This window comes from Rhinopithecus roxellana, chromosome 17, assembly GCF_007565055.1.
Source record: "Rhinopithecus roxellana isolate Shanxi Qingling chromosome 17, ASM756505v1, whole genome shotgun sequence".
Classification (NCBI taxonomy): Eukaryota; Metazoa; Chordata; class Mammalia; order Primates; family Cercopithecidae; genus Rhinopithecus; species Rhinopithecus roxellana.
This window is the reverse complement of record NC_044565.1, coordinates 68,835,512-68,857,712: the sequence shown is the minus strand read 5'-3', so window position 1 is coordinate 68,857,712 and position 22,201 is coordinate 68,835,512. Positions and strand designations below refer to the sequence as shown.

The following is a 22,201-nucleotide window of genomic DNA, read 5'->3' as shown; positions in this document are numbered from 1 at the left end:
GATCACCTGAGATCAGGAGTTCGAGACCAGCCGGACCAACATGAAGAAACCCCATCTCTACTAAAATTACAAAAATTAACCAAGCATGGTGGTGGGCGCCTGTATTCCCAGTTACTCGGGAGGCTGAGACAGGGGAGTTGCTTGAACCCAGGAGGCGGTGGTTGTAGTGAGCTGAGATCGCACCACTACACTTCAGCCTGGGTGACAGAGCAAGACTCCATCTCAAAAAAATAAATAAAATAAATAAATAAATAAATAAATAAAAATGTAAATGTGGAGTCTTAATTTAAGTAGGCCGAGCATGATGGCTGATGCCTGTAATCCTAATACTTTGGGAGGCCGAGGCAGGAGGATCGCTTGAAGCCAAGAATTCAAGACCAGCCTGGGCAACGTAGCCAGATCCGGTCTCTACAAAAAATAAAAATAAAAAACTTAGCTGGGCACGGTGGCATGTGCCTGCAGTCCCACCTACTCAGGAGGCTGAGGTGGGAGGATGGCTTGAGCCCAGGTGGTTGACTCTGCAGTGAGATATGATCATGCCACTACACTCCAGCCTGGGCGACAGGGCCAGACTCTATCTCTAAAATAAATAAATAATAAATAAATTATGATTTAAGTAGTTTAACAAGATAGTTGGAGTGGAGATGTACTAGGGCAAAATGTCTACAGGATAGCCATGTTTTTGCATGTGACTCCCTGGGGTAGGCAGAATTCTAAGATGACTTCCAGTGACCTACATCCTGTATGACTGCCTCTCACCGAGTGTGGCAAGGATCTTGTGAATAAGATGGGAAAACATACTCATGATTAGGTTATATTCCATGGCACAGCTGACTTTGAAAAAAAGGAGATTATCCTCAGTGGGTCTGGACTAATCAGGTAAGCTCATAAAAGGTATAGTTTGGCTGGGCATGGTGGCTCATGCCTGTAATCCCAGCCCTTTGGGAGGCCGAGGTGGCCGGATCACAAGGTCAAGAGATAGAGACCATTCTGGCCAACACAGTGAAACCTCGGCTCTACTAAAAATACAAAAATTAGCTGGGCATGGAGGCGAGCGCCTGTAGTTCCAGCTACTTGGGAGGCTGATGCAGGAGAATCGCTTGAACCCGTGAGGTGGAGGTTGCAATAAGCTGAGATTGTGCCACTGCAGTTCAGCCTAGTGACAGAGCGAGACTGTCTCGAAACAAACAAACAAACAAAAACCGGTACGGATTCCTGCCTGGTCGCCTGGTGAAAGAGATTCTAGTCAGAGATTTGAAACAGGAGAGGGACCTGAGGTGAGTATGTTGCTGGCTTTGAAGATGGAAGGGGCAGTTGGCAAGGGGTGCTGGCAGCCTCCAGGCGCTGAGATCCGCTTGCAGGCTGAAAGCCAGCAAGGAAACAGGGACCTCAGTCCTTGAACTCCAAGAAATGGAACTCTACCACAACTACACGAGCTTGGCAGAGAACCCTGGAGTCCAGATGAGAATGCAGCTCACTGACACCTGGATGGCAGCTTGAGAGGCTCTGAGCTGAAGATTTAGTCATGCCGTGCCCAGATTTCTACCTTCAGAACTGTGAGTTAATAAATGGGTGTTTTAAGTTGCTGAATTTGAGGCAATTAGTTACACAGCAGAAAACTAATATACCCTCTACAAGCAGACTAGGTACCGATGGAGGGGGTAGAGGGATGTCCTCCAGGTGGCAGGGGAGGGGAAATCACTTCAGGAAGCCTTCACAGGGCTCTTTACAGCCTGTGGGTGAGTCACAGAAGAAAATGGAGAGAGGAGCCAGCTATGCTAATCCCAACTCCCACAATTAGGCCGGAGGGGTGGTGGGGCAGCAGGAAGAATGGGCATGGAAAACGAGCTGGGAGGTGAGGGCCGATTCCCAGAGAAGGCCTGCCAGGGTGCCTGTTAGCCAAGCCCAGGGACACAGGTAGCATGGGCACTCGGTGCCCAGTGGAGCAATTTCATCGTGAAGCCAAAGTGAGTGGATCTTTTCTCAAGGAACTGAAAGAAAAGAGCCTGGGGTGGAAGCAGGTAGTCCCAGTCTGGGGACTAACATTTATTTCATGTGTATTCTGCATCAGGCGCTTCGTGAAGCATTTGTTATGCATCATCTCACCTAATCCTTACAACCACCTTTTATACATAGTAAAAACTATTCAGCTCTAAGGCACTGACATCAGTTATTCCTGCAGGGAGGAGCGGCATTTCATAAAGCTACTGTCTTGGGCAGGCAGAGAGCTCATTCAACTGCCTGCCTGATGAGTGTCCATTCTGAGATACCCTCATCTGGTCCAGGGAAATTTGGGGCCACAGAGTAGCAAGAGACATTTTGCATGCAGCCACAGGCTGAAAGGGGTTCAGTCCTGAGGTCTCAGGAGGCCCCAAATGGGGTGGTGAAAAGGCTGAGAAACCTGACTTCTGGTCCAACTAGCCCTGGGATGTGGGTTACTCATGCATCCTCAAACTTCTGTTTTTGTCTTTGTTTTGAGACAGGGTCTCACTCTGTCACCCAGGCTGGAGTGCAGTGGTACAATCACAGCTCACTGCAGCCTCAACTTTCCTGGGCTCAGGTGATCCTCCCCACTCAGCCTACTGAGTAGCTGGGACTACAAGCGCACACCACCACACCTGGCTAATTTTCTATTTTTTGTCGAGATGGTGTTTTGCCATGTTGCCCAGGCTGCTCTCAAACTCCTGGGCTCAAGCGAACTTCCCCACTTGGCCTCCCAAAGTGCTGGGATTACAGGCATGAGCCACAGCGCCTGGCAGGTTCATGCATCCTCTCTGGGTCTCCTATCAATGGGTGGGTGGGACTAGATGATTTCTAAGGTGCCATCCAACTTCTTGCAGGGATGGAGAGATAAGTAAACTTGAGAACATAAATTAATAAGCAAGACCATAGGAGTCTGGATCCCCATGAGCAGGAAGTGTCATTGCAGAGCTTAAAGACGGGAAAGAAATTTTGGCCAGAATTTAACAGAAACAGAATACTGGAGTTGAAGAAAAAGAAGAAAGGAAGTGAGCCACATTTATAGGCTTCATTCCACGAGAGCACATTTTGAAGACAAAAGTAGCAAAAGCAACCTGCCAAGCAGACAAATGGGATCCTTGGTAAGGAAGCTGGCAGGGCTGGACACCAAAGGGAATTCATTTATGTCCTAGCAGGGCATACCTCAGGGCCCTACCAGATGGGGTCCAGTCCTCTGCAGTGGGAGGGCAGGAAGGGGCAGGATCCTCCATGGGGGTGAGGGGTGGCAGGTCACCCTAGCCTGCACTACCGGCTGTCCCCTAGGCCGATCCCATGCTGCACAAGCACTCTTGATTAGGATTTGGCTTCCCCCACAGGTTAGCATCAGATTCCCTGATGCTAATTTTGTGTTGGTGGGAAGCTGTCTTTGGGACCAGAGAGCCTCTGGCACAGACGAGAGCAAGTTTCTGGACCCTCACGGAAGAGGGCCAGCCCCAAGTGGATTTCTGTTTGATGGCATCTCTGTCACTGCCAACTTCTCTCTCACTGATGATTGCCATAGGTACAGACAGGAGGGCAGGACACCGGGTTAGGGAACTTAACAAGCACAGAAGCTCTGGGCCCCGGGCTGGGGTTTGGGAGCCCAACTAGGAGGCATTGCAATGTGAATAGAAAGAGAGAAGCAAATAAGAAGGACCAGCAAGGTCAAAACAAGACAGGCCCAAGCTTCCCCAAGGCAGACCCAGGGGATTCGGATGTCAGCCCTGGCTCACAAGGTGAGGGTTGGAGGGGCAACAGGAGTACAGACTGTGCCACTCAACGCCCTCCCCAAAGTTCCTCAGAATTACCAGGGATGATGGGGAGAACACAGACCTGGAGTTAATTGGGCTGGGCTGGGGACTGGACACTGGATCTTTCAAAAATTCCCCAAGTGGTTCTGTTCCAGGAAAGGGGTCCTTATCCAGGCCCCAAGAGAGGGTTTTTGGATTTCGTGCAAGAAAGAATTCAGGGCCACTTTACAGTACAAAGCAAAAGCAAGTTTATTAAGAACGTAGAGGAATATTTGGGAGGCCAAAGCGGGTGGATCACAGGTCAGGAGTTTGAGACCAGTTTGGTCAACAGAGTGAAACCCCTTCTCCACTAAAAATACAAAAAATTAGACCGGTGTGGTGGTGTGCACCTGTAATCTCAGCTACTCGGAAGGCTGAGGCATGAGAATCGTGTGAACCCAGGAGACGGAGGTTGCACTGAGCCGAGATCTTGCCATTGCTCTCCAGCCTGGGTGACAGTGTGAGACTTTGTCTCCAAAAAAAAAAAAAAGAAAAAGAAAAAAAAAGAAAGTAGAGGAATAAAAGAATGGCTACTCCATAGACAGAGAAGCTCCAGGGCTGCTGGTTGCCCATTTTTATGGTCATTTCTTGATGATATGCTAAACAAGGGGTGGATTATTCGTGCCTCCCTTTTTTAGACCATCTAGGGTAACTTCCTGATGTTGCCATGGCATTTGTTAACTGTCATGGCACTGGTGGGAGTGTAGCAGTGAGGACGACAAGAGGTCACTTCTTGTGGCCCTCTTGGTTTGGGTGGGACGTGGTGGCTTCTTTACTGCAAGCTATTTTATCAGCAAGGTCTTTATGACCTGTATCTTGTGACTTAGAATGCCTGAACCATCTGGGAATGCAGCCCAGTAGGTCTTAGCCTCATTTTACCCAGCCCTTGTTTAAGATGGAGCTGCTCTCACAGTTCTGATGTAATTTGCTTCAAAAGGGTGAAAATCACTGGCCTACACAGTGGTTCTTAAAATATTTTTGTGGGGAGAGGAAGACAGAAAAGGTACATAGGAAGCTTGTTCAGTTGCACGTGTCTGTCCTCTCTATCAATATCTTAGTGAGGGGCTGGTACCTATATTTATTTTTATTTTGCCACATACCTGGTTTGCTTGTGAATGACTGTAGTTTTAAAAATCTGCTTCTGATATTTTCACCTGATCCTGGAGAGCCATTGGTGGGTGGAGCTCAAGAGCCTGTAAGAACATTCTTTACTCTGTAATACTAGATACGTATGAAAGAGACTAAATGCAACATCTACTTAAGCAGAATAATAATAAGAGACCCCGCAACCAGACTAAAATTCTGGCCCTTCTGAATGCAGTTGGTGTCACTGGCTCTCCTTCTTCACTCCCTCTCCCCCTGCCACCCCACAGAGATAACCTCCTTTTTAGAATGAGATCTGTATTCTTAGCCAGCAGGTGGTCCTGGCACCATCCGGAAACCCTAGTTCTGGGCCTGGGGAGGGCGGGGCCTGCAGGTGGTAGGGTGTTGGGGAGGTGCTGCCTGGGGCAGGGAGGAGGGTCAAATGACCAGGCTGTGAGTAGGGGAGCCAGGCAGAGCCTGCCACAGCCTCTTTCAGAGGCTGGGGCCAGTGAGGCGTGGGCTAAAGAAGTACTGGAGAGAAATCCCTGGAGACCAAGTACAATGGAGGCCCAGATGTTCTCGGAAAGGCCAGGCTTTCAACTGTTTTGTTTTCCTAGTCCCGGCTGCTGCTGCTGCCAAATCAACAAGCAGACGCTAGCTGGGGTGGGGCGGGGCAGGGGTGGGGTGTTGTTTGCAGGGTTCAGGGCCCCGCGATCTGTCTGACAAGAACAAAAAGATGCAACTTGATCTCTGCTTCTTTCTTGGCTAATCGTTCGGGTGAGATTTTCCTTGGGATTACTGTTCTATTATAAACCCAGATGCTTAAAGTGAATCAACCTTTCTTAGAGCATGCTAAGTAGGTCAGCGGCGGTCCATCAGGGTGCACAGCCTCTGCACGGGTGCCACAGGCGGTGTGAATAATTAAATCCACCCGTCCCCATCAGCGTTTCAGTAGGAGAGCATTTTCTCTCCCCGGGAGATTTTCAGGAACAGGAGAAACTGGGAAGCCACACTATTCGGCTGCAGGAGCCACAACGTAAAGGGGAAATCCTGGTGTGGAGTGGAGGGGTTGGGGCAGGAATTTCAGGACTCTGGGCAGGATCTACTAATGGAGTCCAGGCAGAATGAGGCCACCACACAGAGGCTTAATGTGAGGGCTGGGCACAAGGACAATTATGATCTTGCTTGGCGCACGGATATAACGAAGTGTCAGTTTAAGTGACACCAGCTGCCAGGGTGGCTTGGAGTCTGTGGTCTCTTAAATTCCCTACAACTAGGGCCTGACATGGACTGGGGCTCCTGAGGCAGCCTAAACCTGCAGAAATGGGAGATCTAGGGCCTTTCATCACCAGAGGCCTTTAGATGTTTTTTGGAGGCAGCTACTTGCGTGAATGAGAAGCAGAAAAGATCAAGAGTTACCCACCACCTTGCATAAAGACATGTGTGCAGAGCTCTTCATCAGCTGTAAAGAGCTGATGGCTCTCAGGGGAAAACCAGTCACTCTTGGCTAATGAGGCCCTAGCAGATGACAATGTGGAAAATGAGACAAAGGAGGCCAGTCTGCCCTCCGCGAGGCTGGTAGACAGCATAGTGACAGTGTGGCATCTGACCCTGGCCTAAAGGACTCCTCGAAACAGGGACAGTAACTAGGAAGGTGCATTTTTAGTGCAAGACCTGAGCATACTACAGAATGGACCCCAGCATGGACTGGTGATGTCAATGTTAAATGCCTCTCTTACACTACTGCTGGGAGCATAAATTGTTACAACCAGTCTGGAAAACTATTTGGCATTACTTATTAAAGCTGAACATAAGTGCACCCTATGGGCCCTGCAATTCTATTCCTAGGAGTATGTGCCCAACAGAATGTGTACAGACATGTTTGCTGAAGATATGTACAAGAACATGTTCATAGTGACAATGTTTAGCTTCAAACAAGCAATGACCTAAATGACCACTGACAGATAATTGCTATGTGCTGTATTACATAGTGGAATAGTATTAAGCAATGAAAGTGAATGAATTTATTAATTTTTGAGCAAAAGAAGCCAATATGAAGGTACATACTGCTTCATTTCCTCTACATAGACAAAACCAAGCTGTGATAAATATACCAAAACCACTGACTTACACACTTTAAATACGTGAATTGTATGATATGTGAATTACATCTCAATTAAGCTGCTATTTTAAAAAGCCTATTAGAAGTCAGGATAGTGGTTATCCCTAGTGGGGACCTGTGACTGGAGGAGCTTCTGGGTGCTGTTAAAGTTTGGTGTCTTGACTTGGGAGCTGGTTACAAGTGCATTCAACGGTGGCAATTCTGTGTACTTATAATTTCTGCACTTCTCTGTATATATGCTATACTTCAGTGAAAATGACAACAATAACCACCTGGCCTGGCTTGGTGCATGAGGGTGGTGAGCTGGATATGCTCACTCACTTCAGAAAGGTCCCGACTGTCACCAGGCACCCTGCAAGAGGATCCTGAGTTTATGAGGATGGGGCTCCCCATTTCATAATCGAAATATCACTTGCAGGGCCTGGGGGAATTCTCAGAGGAGAAAGCAAGGAGGGTCGGCCTACTACCTCTCTTCCCTGGACTTGGCTAGAGCGAGCAGGTGTAGCCCTGATGCCAGAGAGTTAGGCCAGGGAGCATCCTTGCGTGGGCACAGCCGGGCAATGGCTACTGTGACTCCTCATAGCCCAGCCTTCCCAGGGTCTGGTCTGCAGCCCCTGGATTGGGAAGGGGGCCTGTCCTCAAGGAGACCTTAAAGGCCATCTGCTTGAGGTGGGGCTGGCCCATCAAGCTGTGTCCCCAGGCCTGGCCTCTGCCTGCACACTTACAGGACAGCTACTCTAGTTCCAGGTCAGTCCAGCTTCTGGGAAAGCAGAGGAAAATGGCCAGGCCTTGCTCTCAAGGAGCCCACAGTCTGATATCCGGGGAGAGGCCAGCATGAGATAGAAAATCACAAGGAAGAGGGATGATAGCAGTGACAGAAGTGTCTGGAACATATGGGAAGGGTAAAAAAAAAGCCCATTCATGACTCTTTTTGCAGAGTGTAGTTTCCTCCTAATTTTTCTTCTAAATTTTTGTTTTTGGCATCCAGGAACTTACAGTAGCTCAGGTCCAGCTCAGTAACTGTTAAATATTGTCCATGGTAACTCACTCTGAAAAGAGAACCCACTACCAGCAATTTTCCAGTTATTTTTAAAAATAACAAGCAAGCCAGGAGAGGTAATAGAAGCTGTCTCATCATCTAGAAGAAGCAAATTTGTCTTTCAGTCTTTGGGAATTTAATTCAGTTTATAAACATACAGAAGTCCATCAGACCAACCCACTCCCCTACGCAATAACAAACACCAGCTTATTCTCTTCTTCCTCTAGGTTTGTATTACATGACATAAAAATATAAAAATAAAATCGGTTCTCAGCCTGGGTACCTGGGTAAATGATATGATTAGTAAAACAGGCCTAAATGCCTCCTTTTCTGTAATCATGGAAACCTGTGACATTAAGCTGGAAATCCCTATTGTAGTTGCCATAGTGGCCCTGACACACCCTTCTCCTGCCAGCAATACACTGGGAGCACCTGGCTCACCTGGGTCTAGTCTGGAGCAGCCCCAGAAGCAGAATAAAAAAGCCAAAGAAGAAGCCACCTTTGACAAACAGGAGCATTACCTTGGTCCCATGGTAGAAGTCGTCCACGCACGTGGCATTCATGAAGGTCTGGTGGAAGTGGGTGCTGGTGTCGATGCCACCAGGGATCACCAGTTTCCCTGTGGCATCAATCACCTTGGCCCCGCCAGGGATCATGAGCTCGCGGCCCACCTGCTGGATGATGCCATTCTCGATGTAGACGTCAGCCTCGTGGGTGCAGTCATCGTTCACCACCTTGCCTCCCTTGATGAGGATCCTCACGCTGGCTGAGTTGGCAAGCATGTTCCTACAAGAAGGTGAGCATGGTCAAGGTTAAAGTCCCTTCTCACTGTTTCCAGGGTCCCATCCCTCCTATCAGAGCCCAAACTCTGTGGTCAGGGTAAGTGAACAGAGAAGAGGAGGAAGTTTCCCCTACAGCCAGCGGCGGGAGTCACAAGCCTCCCACTGGCTTCCCAGAGGGACTTATTAGGTATCAGGACATGGTGGCAGTAAGGGAGAAGCTGAGGCCTACAGAAACATCATGTTTTACTTTCTCAAAATGCTATGTGAGTTCCAAAGCATTTTCACATCTGCTATCTCATTTTCTATGTCTTATATCTCATTTCTCATATCTCTACTATCCCCAAAACAACCCAAGGCATTTTACAGATGAGAAAGCTGAAATTGCTAAGGAATTTATGGTTATCAAGTAGCCAAGTCGAACCCACGTCTTTTTTTTTTTTTTTTTTTGAGACGGAGTCTCGCTCCGTCGCCCAAGCTGGAGTGCAGTGGCGTGATCTCAGCTCACTGCAAGCTCCGCCTCCCGGGTTCACGCCATTCTCCTGCCCTGCCTCAGCCTCCCGAGTAGCTGGGACTACAGGTGCTCACCACCACGCCCGGCTAATTTTTGTTTTGTATTTTTAGTAGAGATGGGGTTTCACCGTGTTAGCCAGGATGGTCTTGATCTCCTGACTTCGCGATCTGCCTGCCTTGGCCTCCCAAAGTGCTGGGATTACAGGCGTGAGCCACTGCACGTATCTTATACAACTAACGTCTCCCTTACACTGCACCGTATCCTGAAAACACCAGAGCCTCCAGGGGCGTGTCTCAGAGCTGAACTCTCCAAATTTCACATCCGTTTAATTCATGACATTCCTCAGATGGATTCTGCTTCCTTCATACTCCTATTGTGGCTTCAATAAGTCCACAACCAACACTGAGCTCCACAGCTAGTTGCACATTAAGCTCACCTGAGTAGCTTTGGACAGCTACGTGTGTCCAAGCCCCACCCCCAGAGATTCAGATTTATTTGGGCCAGATTGGGTCCCCAGCATCAACAGTTTTCAAAAGCTGGATAACTTTTTCAAACATTTAAAGAAGAATTAATACCGATCTCATCCAGAAAACAGAAGAGAAGGAAACCCTTCCCAATTCATTTTATGAAGCCAGTATTAGCCTTATACCAAAAACCAGACAAAGACACTACAAAAAGAAAACTACAGAGAAATATCTCTCGTGAATATAGATATAAAAAATTCTTGACAAAATATTTGCAAACAGAATTCAGCAACATGTAAAAAGAATTAGACACCACACAAATGGGGTTTATTCAAAAAATGCAAGGTTGGTTCAATATTTGAAAAAACAATCAATGTAATCCACCATCTTAATAAGCTAAGGAAGAAAAATCACAAAATCATATCAACTGATGCAGAAAAAGCATTTGACAAAATTCAACACCCATTCATGATAAAAACTCTCAGAAAAGTAGGGAGAGAGGGTAGCTTCCTCAACGTGATAAAGAACACCTACCAAAAAAACCTACAGCTAGCATCAGACTTAATGGTGAAAGGCTACAATTCAGAGGCAAAGATGTCTACTTTTGCCATTGCTAGGCAACATAGGTTATTCTAGCCAGCACTATAAGGAAAGAAAAATGAAATAAATGGCATATAGATTGAAAAGGAAAAAACAAAACTGTCCCCAGTTGCAGATGACATGATGATCCACATAAAGAATTTCAAGGAATCTACCAAAAAAAATCTCCTAGAACAAATAAGCAAGGCCACAAGTTAAAAGATCAGTATACAAAAGGCTACTTTTTTCTGTGCACTAGCAATGAACACATGAATACTCAGAACAATTGAAATAGACATAAATCCAAGAAAATATGTATAGGCATAGATGACAAAAGCAAAGATAGACAAGTGGTACTGCATCAAACTAAAAAGTTTCTGCACAGCAAAGGAAACAACAGAGTGAAGAGAAAACCTACAGAATGGGAGAAAATATTTGCAAACTATACATCTGACAAGAGGTTAATATCCAAAATAAATAAGGAATTGAAAGAGCCCAACAGCAAAAACACAACTCAACTTAAAAATGGGCAAAGAACCTGAATAGACATTTCTCAGAAGACACACAAATGGCCAATAGATTTATCAAAAAGTGCTCAACATCACTAGTCATCAGAAAAGTACAAGTTAAAACCACAATGAGATTATCACCACACACCTGTTAGAATGACTATTACCAAAAAGATGAAAGATAACAAGTGTTGGCAAGGATGTGGAGAAAAGGGAACTCTTGTACACTGTTGGTGGGAATGTAAATTAGAACAGTCATTATGGAAAACAGTATAGAGATTCCTTAAAAACTTAAAAATAGAACTACCATATGATCCAGCAATCCCACTACTGGGTATATATCCAAGGGAAATGAAATCAGGATATTGAAGGGATATCTGCATTTTCTTGTTTGCTGTAGCATTATTCACAATAGTCAATATATGGAATCAACTCTAGTGTCCATCAATGGATGAATGGATGAAAAAGATGTATATATATACAATAGAATACTGCTCAGCCATAAAAAAGGGGGAAGTCCTGTCATGTGCAACAAGTTGGATAAATCTAGAGAATATTAGGTTAAAATAAACCAAGCACAGAAAGACAAATACCACATGCTCTCACTCCTGTGTGGAACCTAAAAAAGTTGATCCATAGAAATTGATAACAGAAGCCGGGTGGTGGCTCATGCCTGTAATCCCAGCACTTTGGGAGGCCAAGGTGGGTGGATCACGAGGTCAGGAGTTCAAGACCAGCCTGGCCAACATAATGAAACCCCATCTCTACTAAAAATACAAAACCCAGCTGGGCGTGGTGGTGGATGCCTGTAATCCCAGCTACTTGGGAAGCTGAGGCAGAGAATTGCTTGAACCCAGGAGGTGGAGGTTGCAGTGAGCTGAGATCACGTCACTGCCATTCAGCCTGGGTGACAGAGCGAGACTCCATCTCAAAAAAAAAAAAAAAAAAAGAAATAGAGAACAGAATGGTGGTTACCAGCGGCTGGAGTGGTTGGTGTAAATGGAAGTCGGGGAAATGTTGGTCAAAGGATACAAAATTTCAGTTAAATAAGTTCAAGAGATCAATTGTACAACATGGTGACTATAGTTAATAATAACATTGTATTCTTGAAAAATACTTTGAGCGTGGCTATTGTGTTCTAACCTCTCATTATATGAGGTAATTCATCTGTTAATTAACTGGATTTAGTCATTCCACAATGCGTATGTGCTTCAAAACATCATGTTGCACACAACAAATACATACAATTTTGTCTGTCAATATAAAAAAAGAAAAAACACACATAGGACTTGTATGCTGAAAACTACAAAATGCCAACGAAAGAAATCAAAGACAATCTAAGTAAGTGGAGAGATATACCATGTTCATGGATTGGAAGACTCAACATAGTGTCAATTCTCCCCAGATTGACATACATATTTAACGCAATTCCTGTTAAAATCTCAGCACAAATCTTTTGTATATTATTGTCAAAATGTATGTGGATTGGCAAAGGAACTGGGACAGCAAAAGCAACTTCTACAAAGAAGAATAAAGTCAGAGGAATCAGTCTACTTGATTCCAAGACATATTACATAGCTCTAGTAATCAAGACTGCGTGATCTTGACAACTGTGGTCAACTGATTTTTGACAAAGGTGCAAAAGCAATTCAGTGAAGGGAGGACAGTCTTTTCAACAAATGGTGTTGGATATCCACAGGCCAAAAACCCATTCTCAATTTAAACCTAAAATCTTATATAAAAATTAACTCAAAATGGATCATGCATCAAGTAGCCACATTTGACATCACTGACTACTCCCTCCTCTGTAGAGCTCCCTTCCCTTAGCATTAAATGTAGCCATGCAGTGAAGTGGGGGCAAGGACCACAGAAGTTCTTGACCTCTGCTTTGGAAATCAGTGAGTCTTTGGCGAACTCTGAGTGAAGGCAAGTTTGTGGAGACTGCATATACAGCCATCAAGATCTCTGTGAGTAAAGCAAGCCTAGAAATGGCTCAAGGAGCATGGCTGAGAGAAAGTATCAATTTTAGGACCAATATTTTTCAGGGAGTGAGGAAGGAGCCAAGGGAGAGATTAAAGATCTAAGAGATCAAGGAACTATTTATGATGTGAGCTCCCGAAGGAGGTAGCATAGAATAATGGTGACCATCATTAACAGAAGGCCTCAACAAAAGAGGCCCTCACTTGTCAATTTACATGGCTTGCTTGATTAGATCCCTCCAACAATCCTGCGGGGAAGGCATTATTATGCCCACCTCACCAAAGAGGAAAGAGATACAGAGAGGTTAAGGTCAAAGGCTTGTAGGAGGAGGTGATGTGCAGATGCAGAAGAGACAGGCATATAAGCGAGTTTGCATTCTCTCTGCTCTGCAAAGCTGGGGGCTGATAGCTCGTGGGAGTGGTACAGAGTGAGTGGATTTGAGGAGAGTGTGGAGATGTGGGGGAGCCACTGCAGGGACCTGAGAAGTGAAATGGGGTGCACGTAGGAAATGGGGCCAGTGCTGAGGGCAGCTCAGATAGCTGTGGTCATAGTGAGTTGCTTAAAATTCCATCCAAGGGGCACACTTTGGTTAATATCCAAAATAAATAAGGAATTATCTACAATAATAAGGATTTATATTTATAATATAAATTATAATTATATAATTATAAGTATATAACATTGTTATATTTATATTTATAATATAAATTCTAATAAGGATTTATAATAATAATAAGGATATGCAATTCTCTTGACCCTTAGGTATCTGAACAGAAAATATTTACATTTAGGTTTAGAAAATACAGGACAAACTGTGACCAGCAGGAAGGAGATTACGCCATTGCAGTGTGTCCTTGAGGTAAAATAAAGCCCACTTTTATATGCAGTAAATTTCTCATTCTTTAGGGCCCAACTGTCCCTTCTTCTGAAAAAGTTTTCTCTGATTCTCTTTGTGCCTTCACTAGATCCATTGCCTTCATGGCACTAGATTCTCTCTCCACCTATGGAGTAGGGTCCTCAAAGGCAGTCCTATCAGTCATCTTTGTCTCTGCCTGCTCCTCATCCTCAGCATCCAGTACAGAATACTCAAAACTGATGAATAAATGAATAAATAGCCCCATCTACTTGTTGCACTCTAACACAATCAAAATGGTTTAAAGCACTGAGTAGTAGACCAATTCCATGTTTGTTTTCAGGTATATTTGGCAACTCTATGTCCAGGATAAGGCTCAATTTTCCTAACACAGCTAACTATGGTAAATAGAACAAAGGAAGCAACATATTTTCTCTCATCCTCATCATTTAACTTTGTCTGCCACCAGGGAAGTTCTGGAAAGGCTATGTCCCAGGATGAAAAGGCCTTGGGGATCTATTAAAGGAGTAGCTCTTGTAAGGGGACATGTCAGATATTTGGAGATCATAGCCTGTTCTTCTGGATAGAGTTGGTTTATTTTTTGCCAAGTTGGCCAGGCTCGAGTGCATGGAATCTCAACAACGAACAAGAAAGCTCATATGGAGGCTTAACCACCAGGTTCTGCTGTAAGGAAAGCATGGCCCTTGGGGGCTGCTGCCTGAGGGAGTGCTGGGAAACAAGACAGGTGGCTGGTAGTGACAACTGTACTCCAGGAACATCTGCTCCCTGCAAGGTACAATTCTGACCTCTGGGGAGAAGAGGTCCTGCTTTCCTAGAGTGGAAGACGCCAGGGCAGAGAGAGTGGGGAGCCAACTGGAGAGACTAGGGAAGAGGGGACAGTCACAGCCACAAGCCTATTGTCTGGAGCTGGGGTGAAGCTAAACACATTTCAAGGGATCTTTTGTCCTAAAATCTAAAATCTGGAGTTTTAATTTCATATGCAATAATAAGAAAATGGGTTTGGTTCTTGGGTGGTGGACAGAGCCCCTCTGGCCAAAGGAAGCCCAGAAGTCTGAGATGCAGTCTCTCCCTCTCGCACTTATTACAAAGCCAAGCCCAAGTGTGACTAGGAAAGGAGAGATCCAGGTTCTCAGTTTGCTTTAAAAGAGGGAAATGGGCCAGGTGCGGTGGTTCATGCCTGTAATCCCAGCACTTTGGGAGGTCAAGATAGGAGGATTGCTTGAGTCCAGGAGTTCGAGACAAGCCTGGGCAACAAGGTGAAATCCCGTTTCTACAAAAAATACAAAAATTAGCCAGGCGTGGTGGCATATGCCTGTAGTCCCAGCTACTGGGGGGTGGGTGGGTGGAAGGCTAGAGCCCAGGAGGTTCAGGCTGCAGTGAGCTGAGATCACATCACTGCATTCCAGCCTGGGTGATACAGCAAGACTGTCTCAAAAAAAAAAAAAAAAAAAAAAAAGAAAAGAAAAGAAGAGAGAAGTGATGATGACAGTAGAATTTGCTGGAGGAAGAAACAAACCCAATCCTCCATGCACCTGTAGTCCCAGCTACACGGGAGGCTGAGGCAGAATGGTGTGAACCCGGAAGGCGGAGCTTGCAGTGAGCCAAGATTGCACCACTGCACTCCAGCCTGGGCGACAGAGCGAGACTCTGTCTCAAAAAAAAAAAAAAAAAAAAAAGATATAATTCTCACCTTAAATTGTTTGCTCATTTGTTTTTTAGTTTTCTACTTCATTGCCCAGGCTTAACTTGAACTCCTGGGCTCAAGCGATCCTCCAGCTTCAGCCTCTTGAGTAGCTGAGACTACAGGTGCATGCCAGCATGTCTGGCTTAATCCTCGCCTTTTTTTTTTTTTTTTTTCTGAGATGGAGTCTTGCTCTGTCGCCCAGGCTGGAGTGCAGTGGCCGGATCTCAGCTCACGGCAAGCTCTGCCTCCCGGGTTTACACCATTCTCCTGCCTCAGCCTCCCGAGTAGCTGGGACTACAGGCGCCAGCCACCTTGCCTGGCTAGCTTTTTTTGTATTTTTTAGTAGAGACGGGGTTTCACCATGTTAGCCAGGATGGTCTTGAACTCCTGACCTCGTGATCCGCCCATCTCGGCCTCCCAAAGTGCTGGGATTACAGGCTTGAGCCACCGCGCCCGGCCAATCCTCGCCTTTTAAAGCAGCTTTAAGGTAAGAGGAAAACTAGGAATACTTATGCTGGAAAAATTGCTGCATAATCATTATGTCAATGTTGTAAATGACAAGATGGGTTTGCTTACATGTTCATAGCACATGCCTGGAGGTTGGAGAATCTGAAAGAGTAGGGTGATAATAGCTTACTGAGAATTCTTGTCTGAGCTTTGATGCTAGAATCAAAAGCCAAGGACATCATCTTCAATAGAAATAAGAGCTCTCAGTAAATAAACACCCTGTGCCTGGCACTTTACCTGCATTCACACAGCAACCCCCACAAAGTGGGAACAAGGCAGGAAGTATTAGCCTCACTTTAAGAGGAATAAACAGAGGTTTTGAAAATAACAAGTAGCCCATTAAAGGTCACACAACTCCAGGGGGAGGGATGGGCTTCAGATTTAGGTCTATATGACTTAAGGGAATCAACTCTGGGTAGAAGGTTTCCAGGTGAGTTTTATGTCCTTCATAGGTTTCTGTATTTTTCAAATTTTATATAATAAACTGGAGGAGGAACATATAATCTGAAAATATATGTTCAAAAGGCTTTTTTTTAGGCCAGGCTCGGTGGCTCATGCCGGTAATCCCAGCACTTTGGGAGGCTGAGGCCGGCGGATCACTTGAGGTCGGGAGTTCGAGACCAGCTTGGCCAACATGATAAAACTCTGTCTCTACTAAAATTATAAAAATTAGCTGGTCGTGGTGGTGCATGCCTGAGGTTCCAGCTACTCAGGAAATTGAGGCAGGAGAATCACTTGAACCCAGGAGGCAAAGGTTGCAGTGAGCCAAGTTCATGCCACTGCACTCCAGTCTGGGCAACAGAGTGAGACTCCGTCTCAAAAAAAAAAAAGTTATTTATTTATTAACTAAAAAGAAGCCAGAAGGAATCCAATGTGACCCTTCATGCAGATTCAGCTGGCTCAGTTCCTCCCTCTGCCATCCTTTTTGAAAGGAGATGGGTGAGGGAGGAGTAGATGGGGCTGACTACTCCCCTTCTCTAGAACCCTTGGGCTGCCACCACCTCTCGGCCTATTTTTTTCCACTTCCTAATTGGAAGTCTGTGGAGGCTAACGAGGCTCTGAAGAGGTTTGGCTCCCTTGCAGAAACTGGGGAGCCCTGGAACCTCTCTGACCCAGGAATCTCATTCATGCAGGCCTGGGCTGGTCCTAGAAATCCAGGATAGACTGCACTCCTAGGACTACCGTCTAGGAAACTCATTCTCAGAACTTAGAGGACCCTATTAATAATACTAACTAGTAATTACTAGATACCTACTATATACTGGGCCCTTTGCTAGGCCCATTGTGTACATCATCTGATTTAATCCTTACAATGCCCGGAGATAGGTACCATCATTGCCCCCATTTTTACCAAGAAGAACCTGAGGCTTAGAAAAGTTAAAGGAAAGTCCCCAAGGTCCCACAACTAGTTTGTAACAGAGGAGAGATTGAAAGCCAGACAGTTTGTCTCTAGAGTTATTATGGACTAGATGTATGTGTCTCCTCTAATTCATATGCTGAAATCTTAACCCAGTGTGGCTGTATTTGTATATGGGGCCTCTTAGAAAGTTTTAAGGGTTAAATGAGGTCATAGGGCAAGGCCCTGATCTGCTAGGATTAGTGTCCTCGTTAGGAGACGCCAGAAAGCTTGCTTTCTCTCTTCAGGCACAGGAACAGAAGAAAGGCCGTGTGAGGACACAGTGAGAAGGCAGCTATTGACCAACTATTGACCAGGGAGGAGAGATCTCACCACAACCCGACCCGGCTGCACCCTGATCTTGGACTTCCAGCCTCCAGAACTGTGAGAAAATAAATTTCTGTAGTTTAAGTCACCCAGTCTGTGGTATTTTGTTATGACAGCCTGAGCAGACTAATACAAGTATCTAGCCTTGAGCCATAGAGAAGCGGGGGTGAGCTGGACCCCAGATCTGAAGCAGCTCAGTGGAGACACCGCAGTGTGAGTGATGGCCCACCCTCCAGGGCCAATTGTGCCAAATTCCAGCTTTCCACATGGGTTGCTGTCAGAGCGGCCTGCAGGGCTTCAGCCTCGGGGTTCCCAAGGTCTTGGGACCTCTAGGCCCACACTGGCTTGTTTGGATAATATCGTAGCATAGTTGCCTAACACATTCCCCACCCAGGGTGCTTTTGGAGAATATCTTTTTAAACTTTTAAAATCTTAAAAGTTTAGAACATTTGTATGCACTAAAGTGTTCTGTAACTTCACTCCTTTCCACTGGAGACAACTCTGAAAAAAACCACAGGCCCTGCTCTTAAAAAACTCAGTCTACGGAGCAAAAGAGATGCAAATAATTGCTTTAATAAGTGACTGAAGTGTAAAGGGGGCACTTCTTGCCTAAAGACCTAAAAGTGAACTTGACAGATACTGGTGTAAACTGGGTATCTTTCCCCATGTTACAGAGACCAGAGCTGGAATGGGTAAGACTAGCCGCATGGTGATGGTAGGAAGCCTATTGCATCAGTATCCTCCCCACACATCCCTACCTTTCCAAGTAGCCTAAGTCCCCAGGATGCTAACCCCTTCCAATCCTGCCTCACTGTGGACTGTGGACATTCATCATGCTGCTGACCTTCCCCAGTAACCTCATTAGCACCTTATTCTTACAGCTTTCCCTGCTAGTCTTTGCTGAACTCAACAAAGGGAGGACGTTGCTGGTCTCTCTCTGCAGCACGGGCTGTTTGTGTGTGCCCACGTGTATGAACATAGTGATGGAGTCAGTCAGAGGGTGGGCGAGTGGGGTGGATACTCTGGACCTCTCAGGAAAGTCCCCCCAGAAGAGAAGGGAAGAGATTTGAGGGCAATTGTTGTGATGCAGGTTTTTTTTTTTTCCTCCTCTACACTATGCAGGCTCTTAAGCACCATAAAGGGACTCTCTTCCCTCTGCTCCAATTGAGGCAGCAAATCCAGGCAACATTCTTGTCAGAGGTTGTGGTCAGAAAGAAGTATAAGCTCTCCAGAAGGTCAGTATTAGTTTTACCAATTGATGATGCTTCAAATCACCCAGTTTATTCCAAAACACAATAATTATGTAGACAGAGTCAATATCTGGCCCTCTGGTTCACTACGTAACAATGAATGGAATGTTTGTGTCCCATTCATATGTTGAAGCCTAATCCCTGGTGTGATAGTATTTGGAGGTGGGGCATTTGGGAGGCCTTTGTGAGCTCTCATGAATGGGATTAGTGTCCTTAGAAGAAGAGACAGCAGAGAGATAACTCTCTCTGACATGCGAGAGCATAGCAAGAAGGCATCCGTCTGTAAGCCAGGAAGAGAGCCCTCAACAGGAACCCTCAGATTCAACTTGATCTTGGACTTCCCAGCCTTCAGAACTGTGAGGAATAAATTTCTGTTGTTTAAACCACCCAGTCAATGGTAGTTTTGTTAAAGCAGCCCAAACTCAGACATCACACTAGACAGAAATGAGCAACATAAGTAACAACTGGGCCTTAAAATAAATGTCACCTCCTTTAAAGACTTCTGGCTATATCCCATATGCCCATATGTTTCACCAAAAACTTTGATCATCCAGTTATTTTATCTATGCAAACAACAGAATTAAAAAACACATGTCTGTCATCCCAGGCAGAATGGGAAAAATTCCAGAGAGTTAAATGCCATTAGAAAGAATAAATCGTGGCTGAGCATGGTGGCTCACACCTGTAATCCCAGCACTTTGGGAGGTCGAGGTGGGTGGATCACCTGAGGTCAGAAGTTCGAGACTAGCCTGGCCAACATAGCGAAACCCCCGTCTCTACTAAAAATACAAAAATTAGCCAGGCATGGTGCTGTACACCTGTAGTCCCAGCTACTCGGGAGGCTGAGGCAGGAGAATCACTTGAACCTGGGGGGCAGAGATTGCAGTGGGCCCAGATTGTGCCACTGCACTACAGCCTGCGTGACAGAGCGAGACTCCATCTCAATAAAAGAAAAAAGAATAAATCAGAAGTATGGAATTCTAGAGCTGCATAGACTATTAAGTTTACCTCCAATTTTCGCTCCAGTCCCTGGACTTTGTCAACAGTGACCTTGAACTGAAGGGAACCAGCCCAGGACTAATGGGAAGGTGTCACACTGCAAGTATAGGGATCTTTGGATGTTTACAATTTATTCAGGGAAGTAATGATGCCTTCCACAGCAAGATGGTGGCTATCTTTGGATATCCAGAATCCTAGATTTATCCAGTTATACACAGCTTGTCTCCTCCAGTTTTCTGATTCTGTGGCATTATGTTTCTGAACCGTTTATGGGTTTGCATTAAGGTGATGTGCAAGCTGGGAATACGGAACTTGGGGTGGAAGTGGGGTGGTGGGGAGGGGACAATACTGTAACTAGGGAGTGCAGTATTTCATGAGAAAGCCTCTTCATGTTTAAAATAGTAACAATTATTGCTATCCAACCACTGTCTTGTGGGAAAACAGAAAATCCTCTCTTCCATGCCCCCCATTTTTACTTCTGTGGAGTAGTTCCAATGCAGAACTGCACAGGAAGCATCTTGCTGAGTGGACAAAGTTAGGGCAGCTGCAGCTGCTTGATCGTGAAATGCACACACTCTACACTCCTAGAAGGTACACAGTTTTAGTCCTGCCAAAGAAATGCCAAGCCCAACACTGTGTTTTGGAATTGCCTGCTTCTGTCATCGCCTTCCCCGGCTCCCCTGGGCCTGCAGGGAGGTGTGAGACAAGGAGAGCCTGCACAGTCTGGCCCACATGGCTGCCCCTGCCAACAACTCAGCTGGAGGACGCTGGGGGCCTCTGGCACAGGCACTTAGGGCCAGGATGGTGCAAGGGGGACCCTTCCTGCATAAAGACCTTAAAGGGAACTTGGAAGGTATTTAAGACATGCATTTCCTCTTTTTAGAAAGCATTGGTTTAAGACTCACATTTCCTCTTTTGATATAATCCACAGAAAAACGTATGATTTTACAGATAACTGGTCACTGTGATATCAAAAACGCACAAGACTGTTATATCAAAAACACTGTCATGTAACATGAAGGATCTGTGGCATCTACACCAAGCCTAATGGCAACCTGGGTAGCACCTCAAGGGGCAGGTGAGGTCAGCTCAGGTCACAGAGGACACAGGCGGGCTGACATGGTTTTCCCTTGCTCCAAGCACGTAACATTTGCTAAAGGATCAAAAGGCAACACAGGACAGTTGTGTGGAAAGGAAAATGGAAACCTACAGCTATTTTTCTTCTGATCAGCACAAAGGAGAGAGAAACAGTAGGCTGGCATTTTGCAGCCTTCTCAATGGGAGAGATATTCTTAAAATGGGGTTGTGGGGGACGCTGGCACATAAGGCACCCTGGGGTCACTCAGGGAAGGGATTCTCTTTGAGTCGAAACATGACAAATCAAAGGTTCAACAGAACACAAAAGTCAAAGGGGAGTTTGAGATGAGTGGGAAATGCTGAGGGTTTAAGTTAATAAATTTAACTTTAAAAAAGTAAATGGCTTTCTAAGTAGTAAACAGTAAAAACTTAACTAATATTAAAGCACAGTATAATTTTATGATTAATTCATAATTGATTTATCAACTATTGAGTAGATTTAAAATAATATTTATTGGTTTGCAAAATTGTATAATTAGTAGTTATTTCAGAGGCGATATTTTGTTCCTTTTCAGGTAAGTAGCTGCAGTTTAATAGCATTAAGTGCATTTTTTATAATTTATTTAGATAGAAATAAAATATTTATGACCTACATGTAAGGTAGGTTATAATGACACAGAGACCTGTGAACTCAGCATGTCATACTGTTTAAGTCTCCACACCTTATTCATATCCTACTTCTCGAAGGTATCCACTTTCCTAACCCATTTATATGAACTAATGACTAACAGCAATTAGGTGACAAGCAAAAAAAGAAAAGGTCACAGCTGTTTCCACTCCATGGCTGCCTCTCCTGACATCCAATCAAACTTCACCTGCTCAGTGACTGAGCTCTTCACAACCCCCAGTTTTCTGAAGCAAGCAGGAACCTGAAAGCCTAGCTAATGAGGGAGTGGGAGCATTTTAATACCATGCAAATGCCCACTGGACCATTCTACTGGGTTCCACAGGCAGCACACACTCAACCTGTCCAAAACCAACTCCCCTGTCCCCAGTCACCCCCTCCAGAAATCTTCCCAGATTCCTATCCAGCCCATGCCAGGGTCGACATCCAGGAAGACTGCTCTGAGAGGTGGTCCTGATTTGGGTCACCTGGGAGTTTTGTGCAAAATGTTTTTTTGTGTGTGTGACATGGAGTCTGGCTCTGTCCACCAGGCTGGAGTGCAGTGG

General features: G+C 45.4%; 1 protein-coding gene across 2 annotated transcripts in view; it reads right to left on the bottom strand.

Annotated features, from left to right (window-relative positions):
• The window catches only part of DPYSL5 (dihydropyrimidinase like 5), a 104,362-nt gene that overhangs the window by 43,201 nt on the left and 38,960 nt on the right, over window positions 1-22,201 (bottom strand). For both annotated transcript variants that reach the window (XM_010371265.2, XM_010371264.2), the window contains exon 2: window positions 8,554-8,818. In XM_010371265.2, coding sequence (XP_010369567.1) covers window positions 8,554-8,814 — 261 coding nt within the window. In that variant the 5' untranslated portion in view covers window positions 8,815-8,818. The remainder of the gene's footprint in view (window positions 1-8,553; window positions 8,819-22,201) is intronic.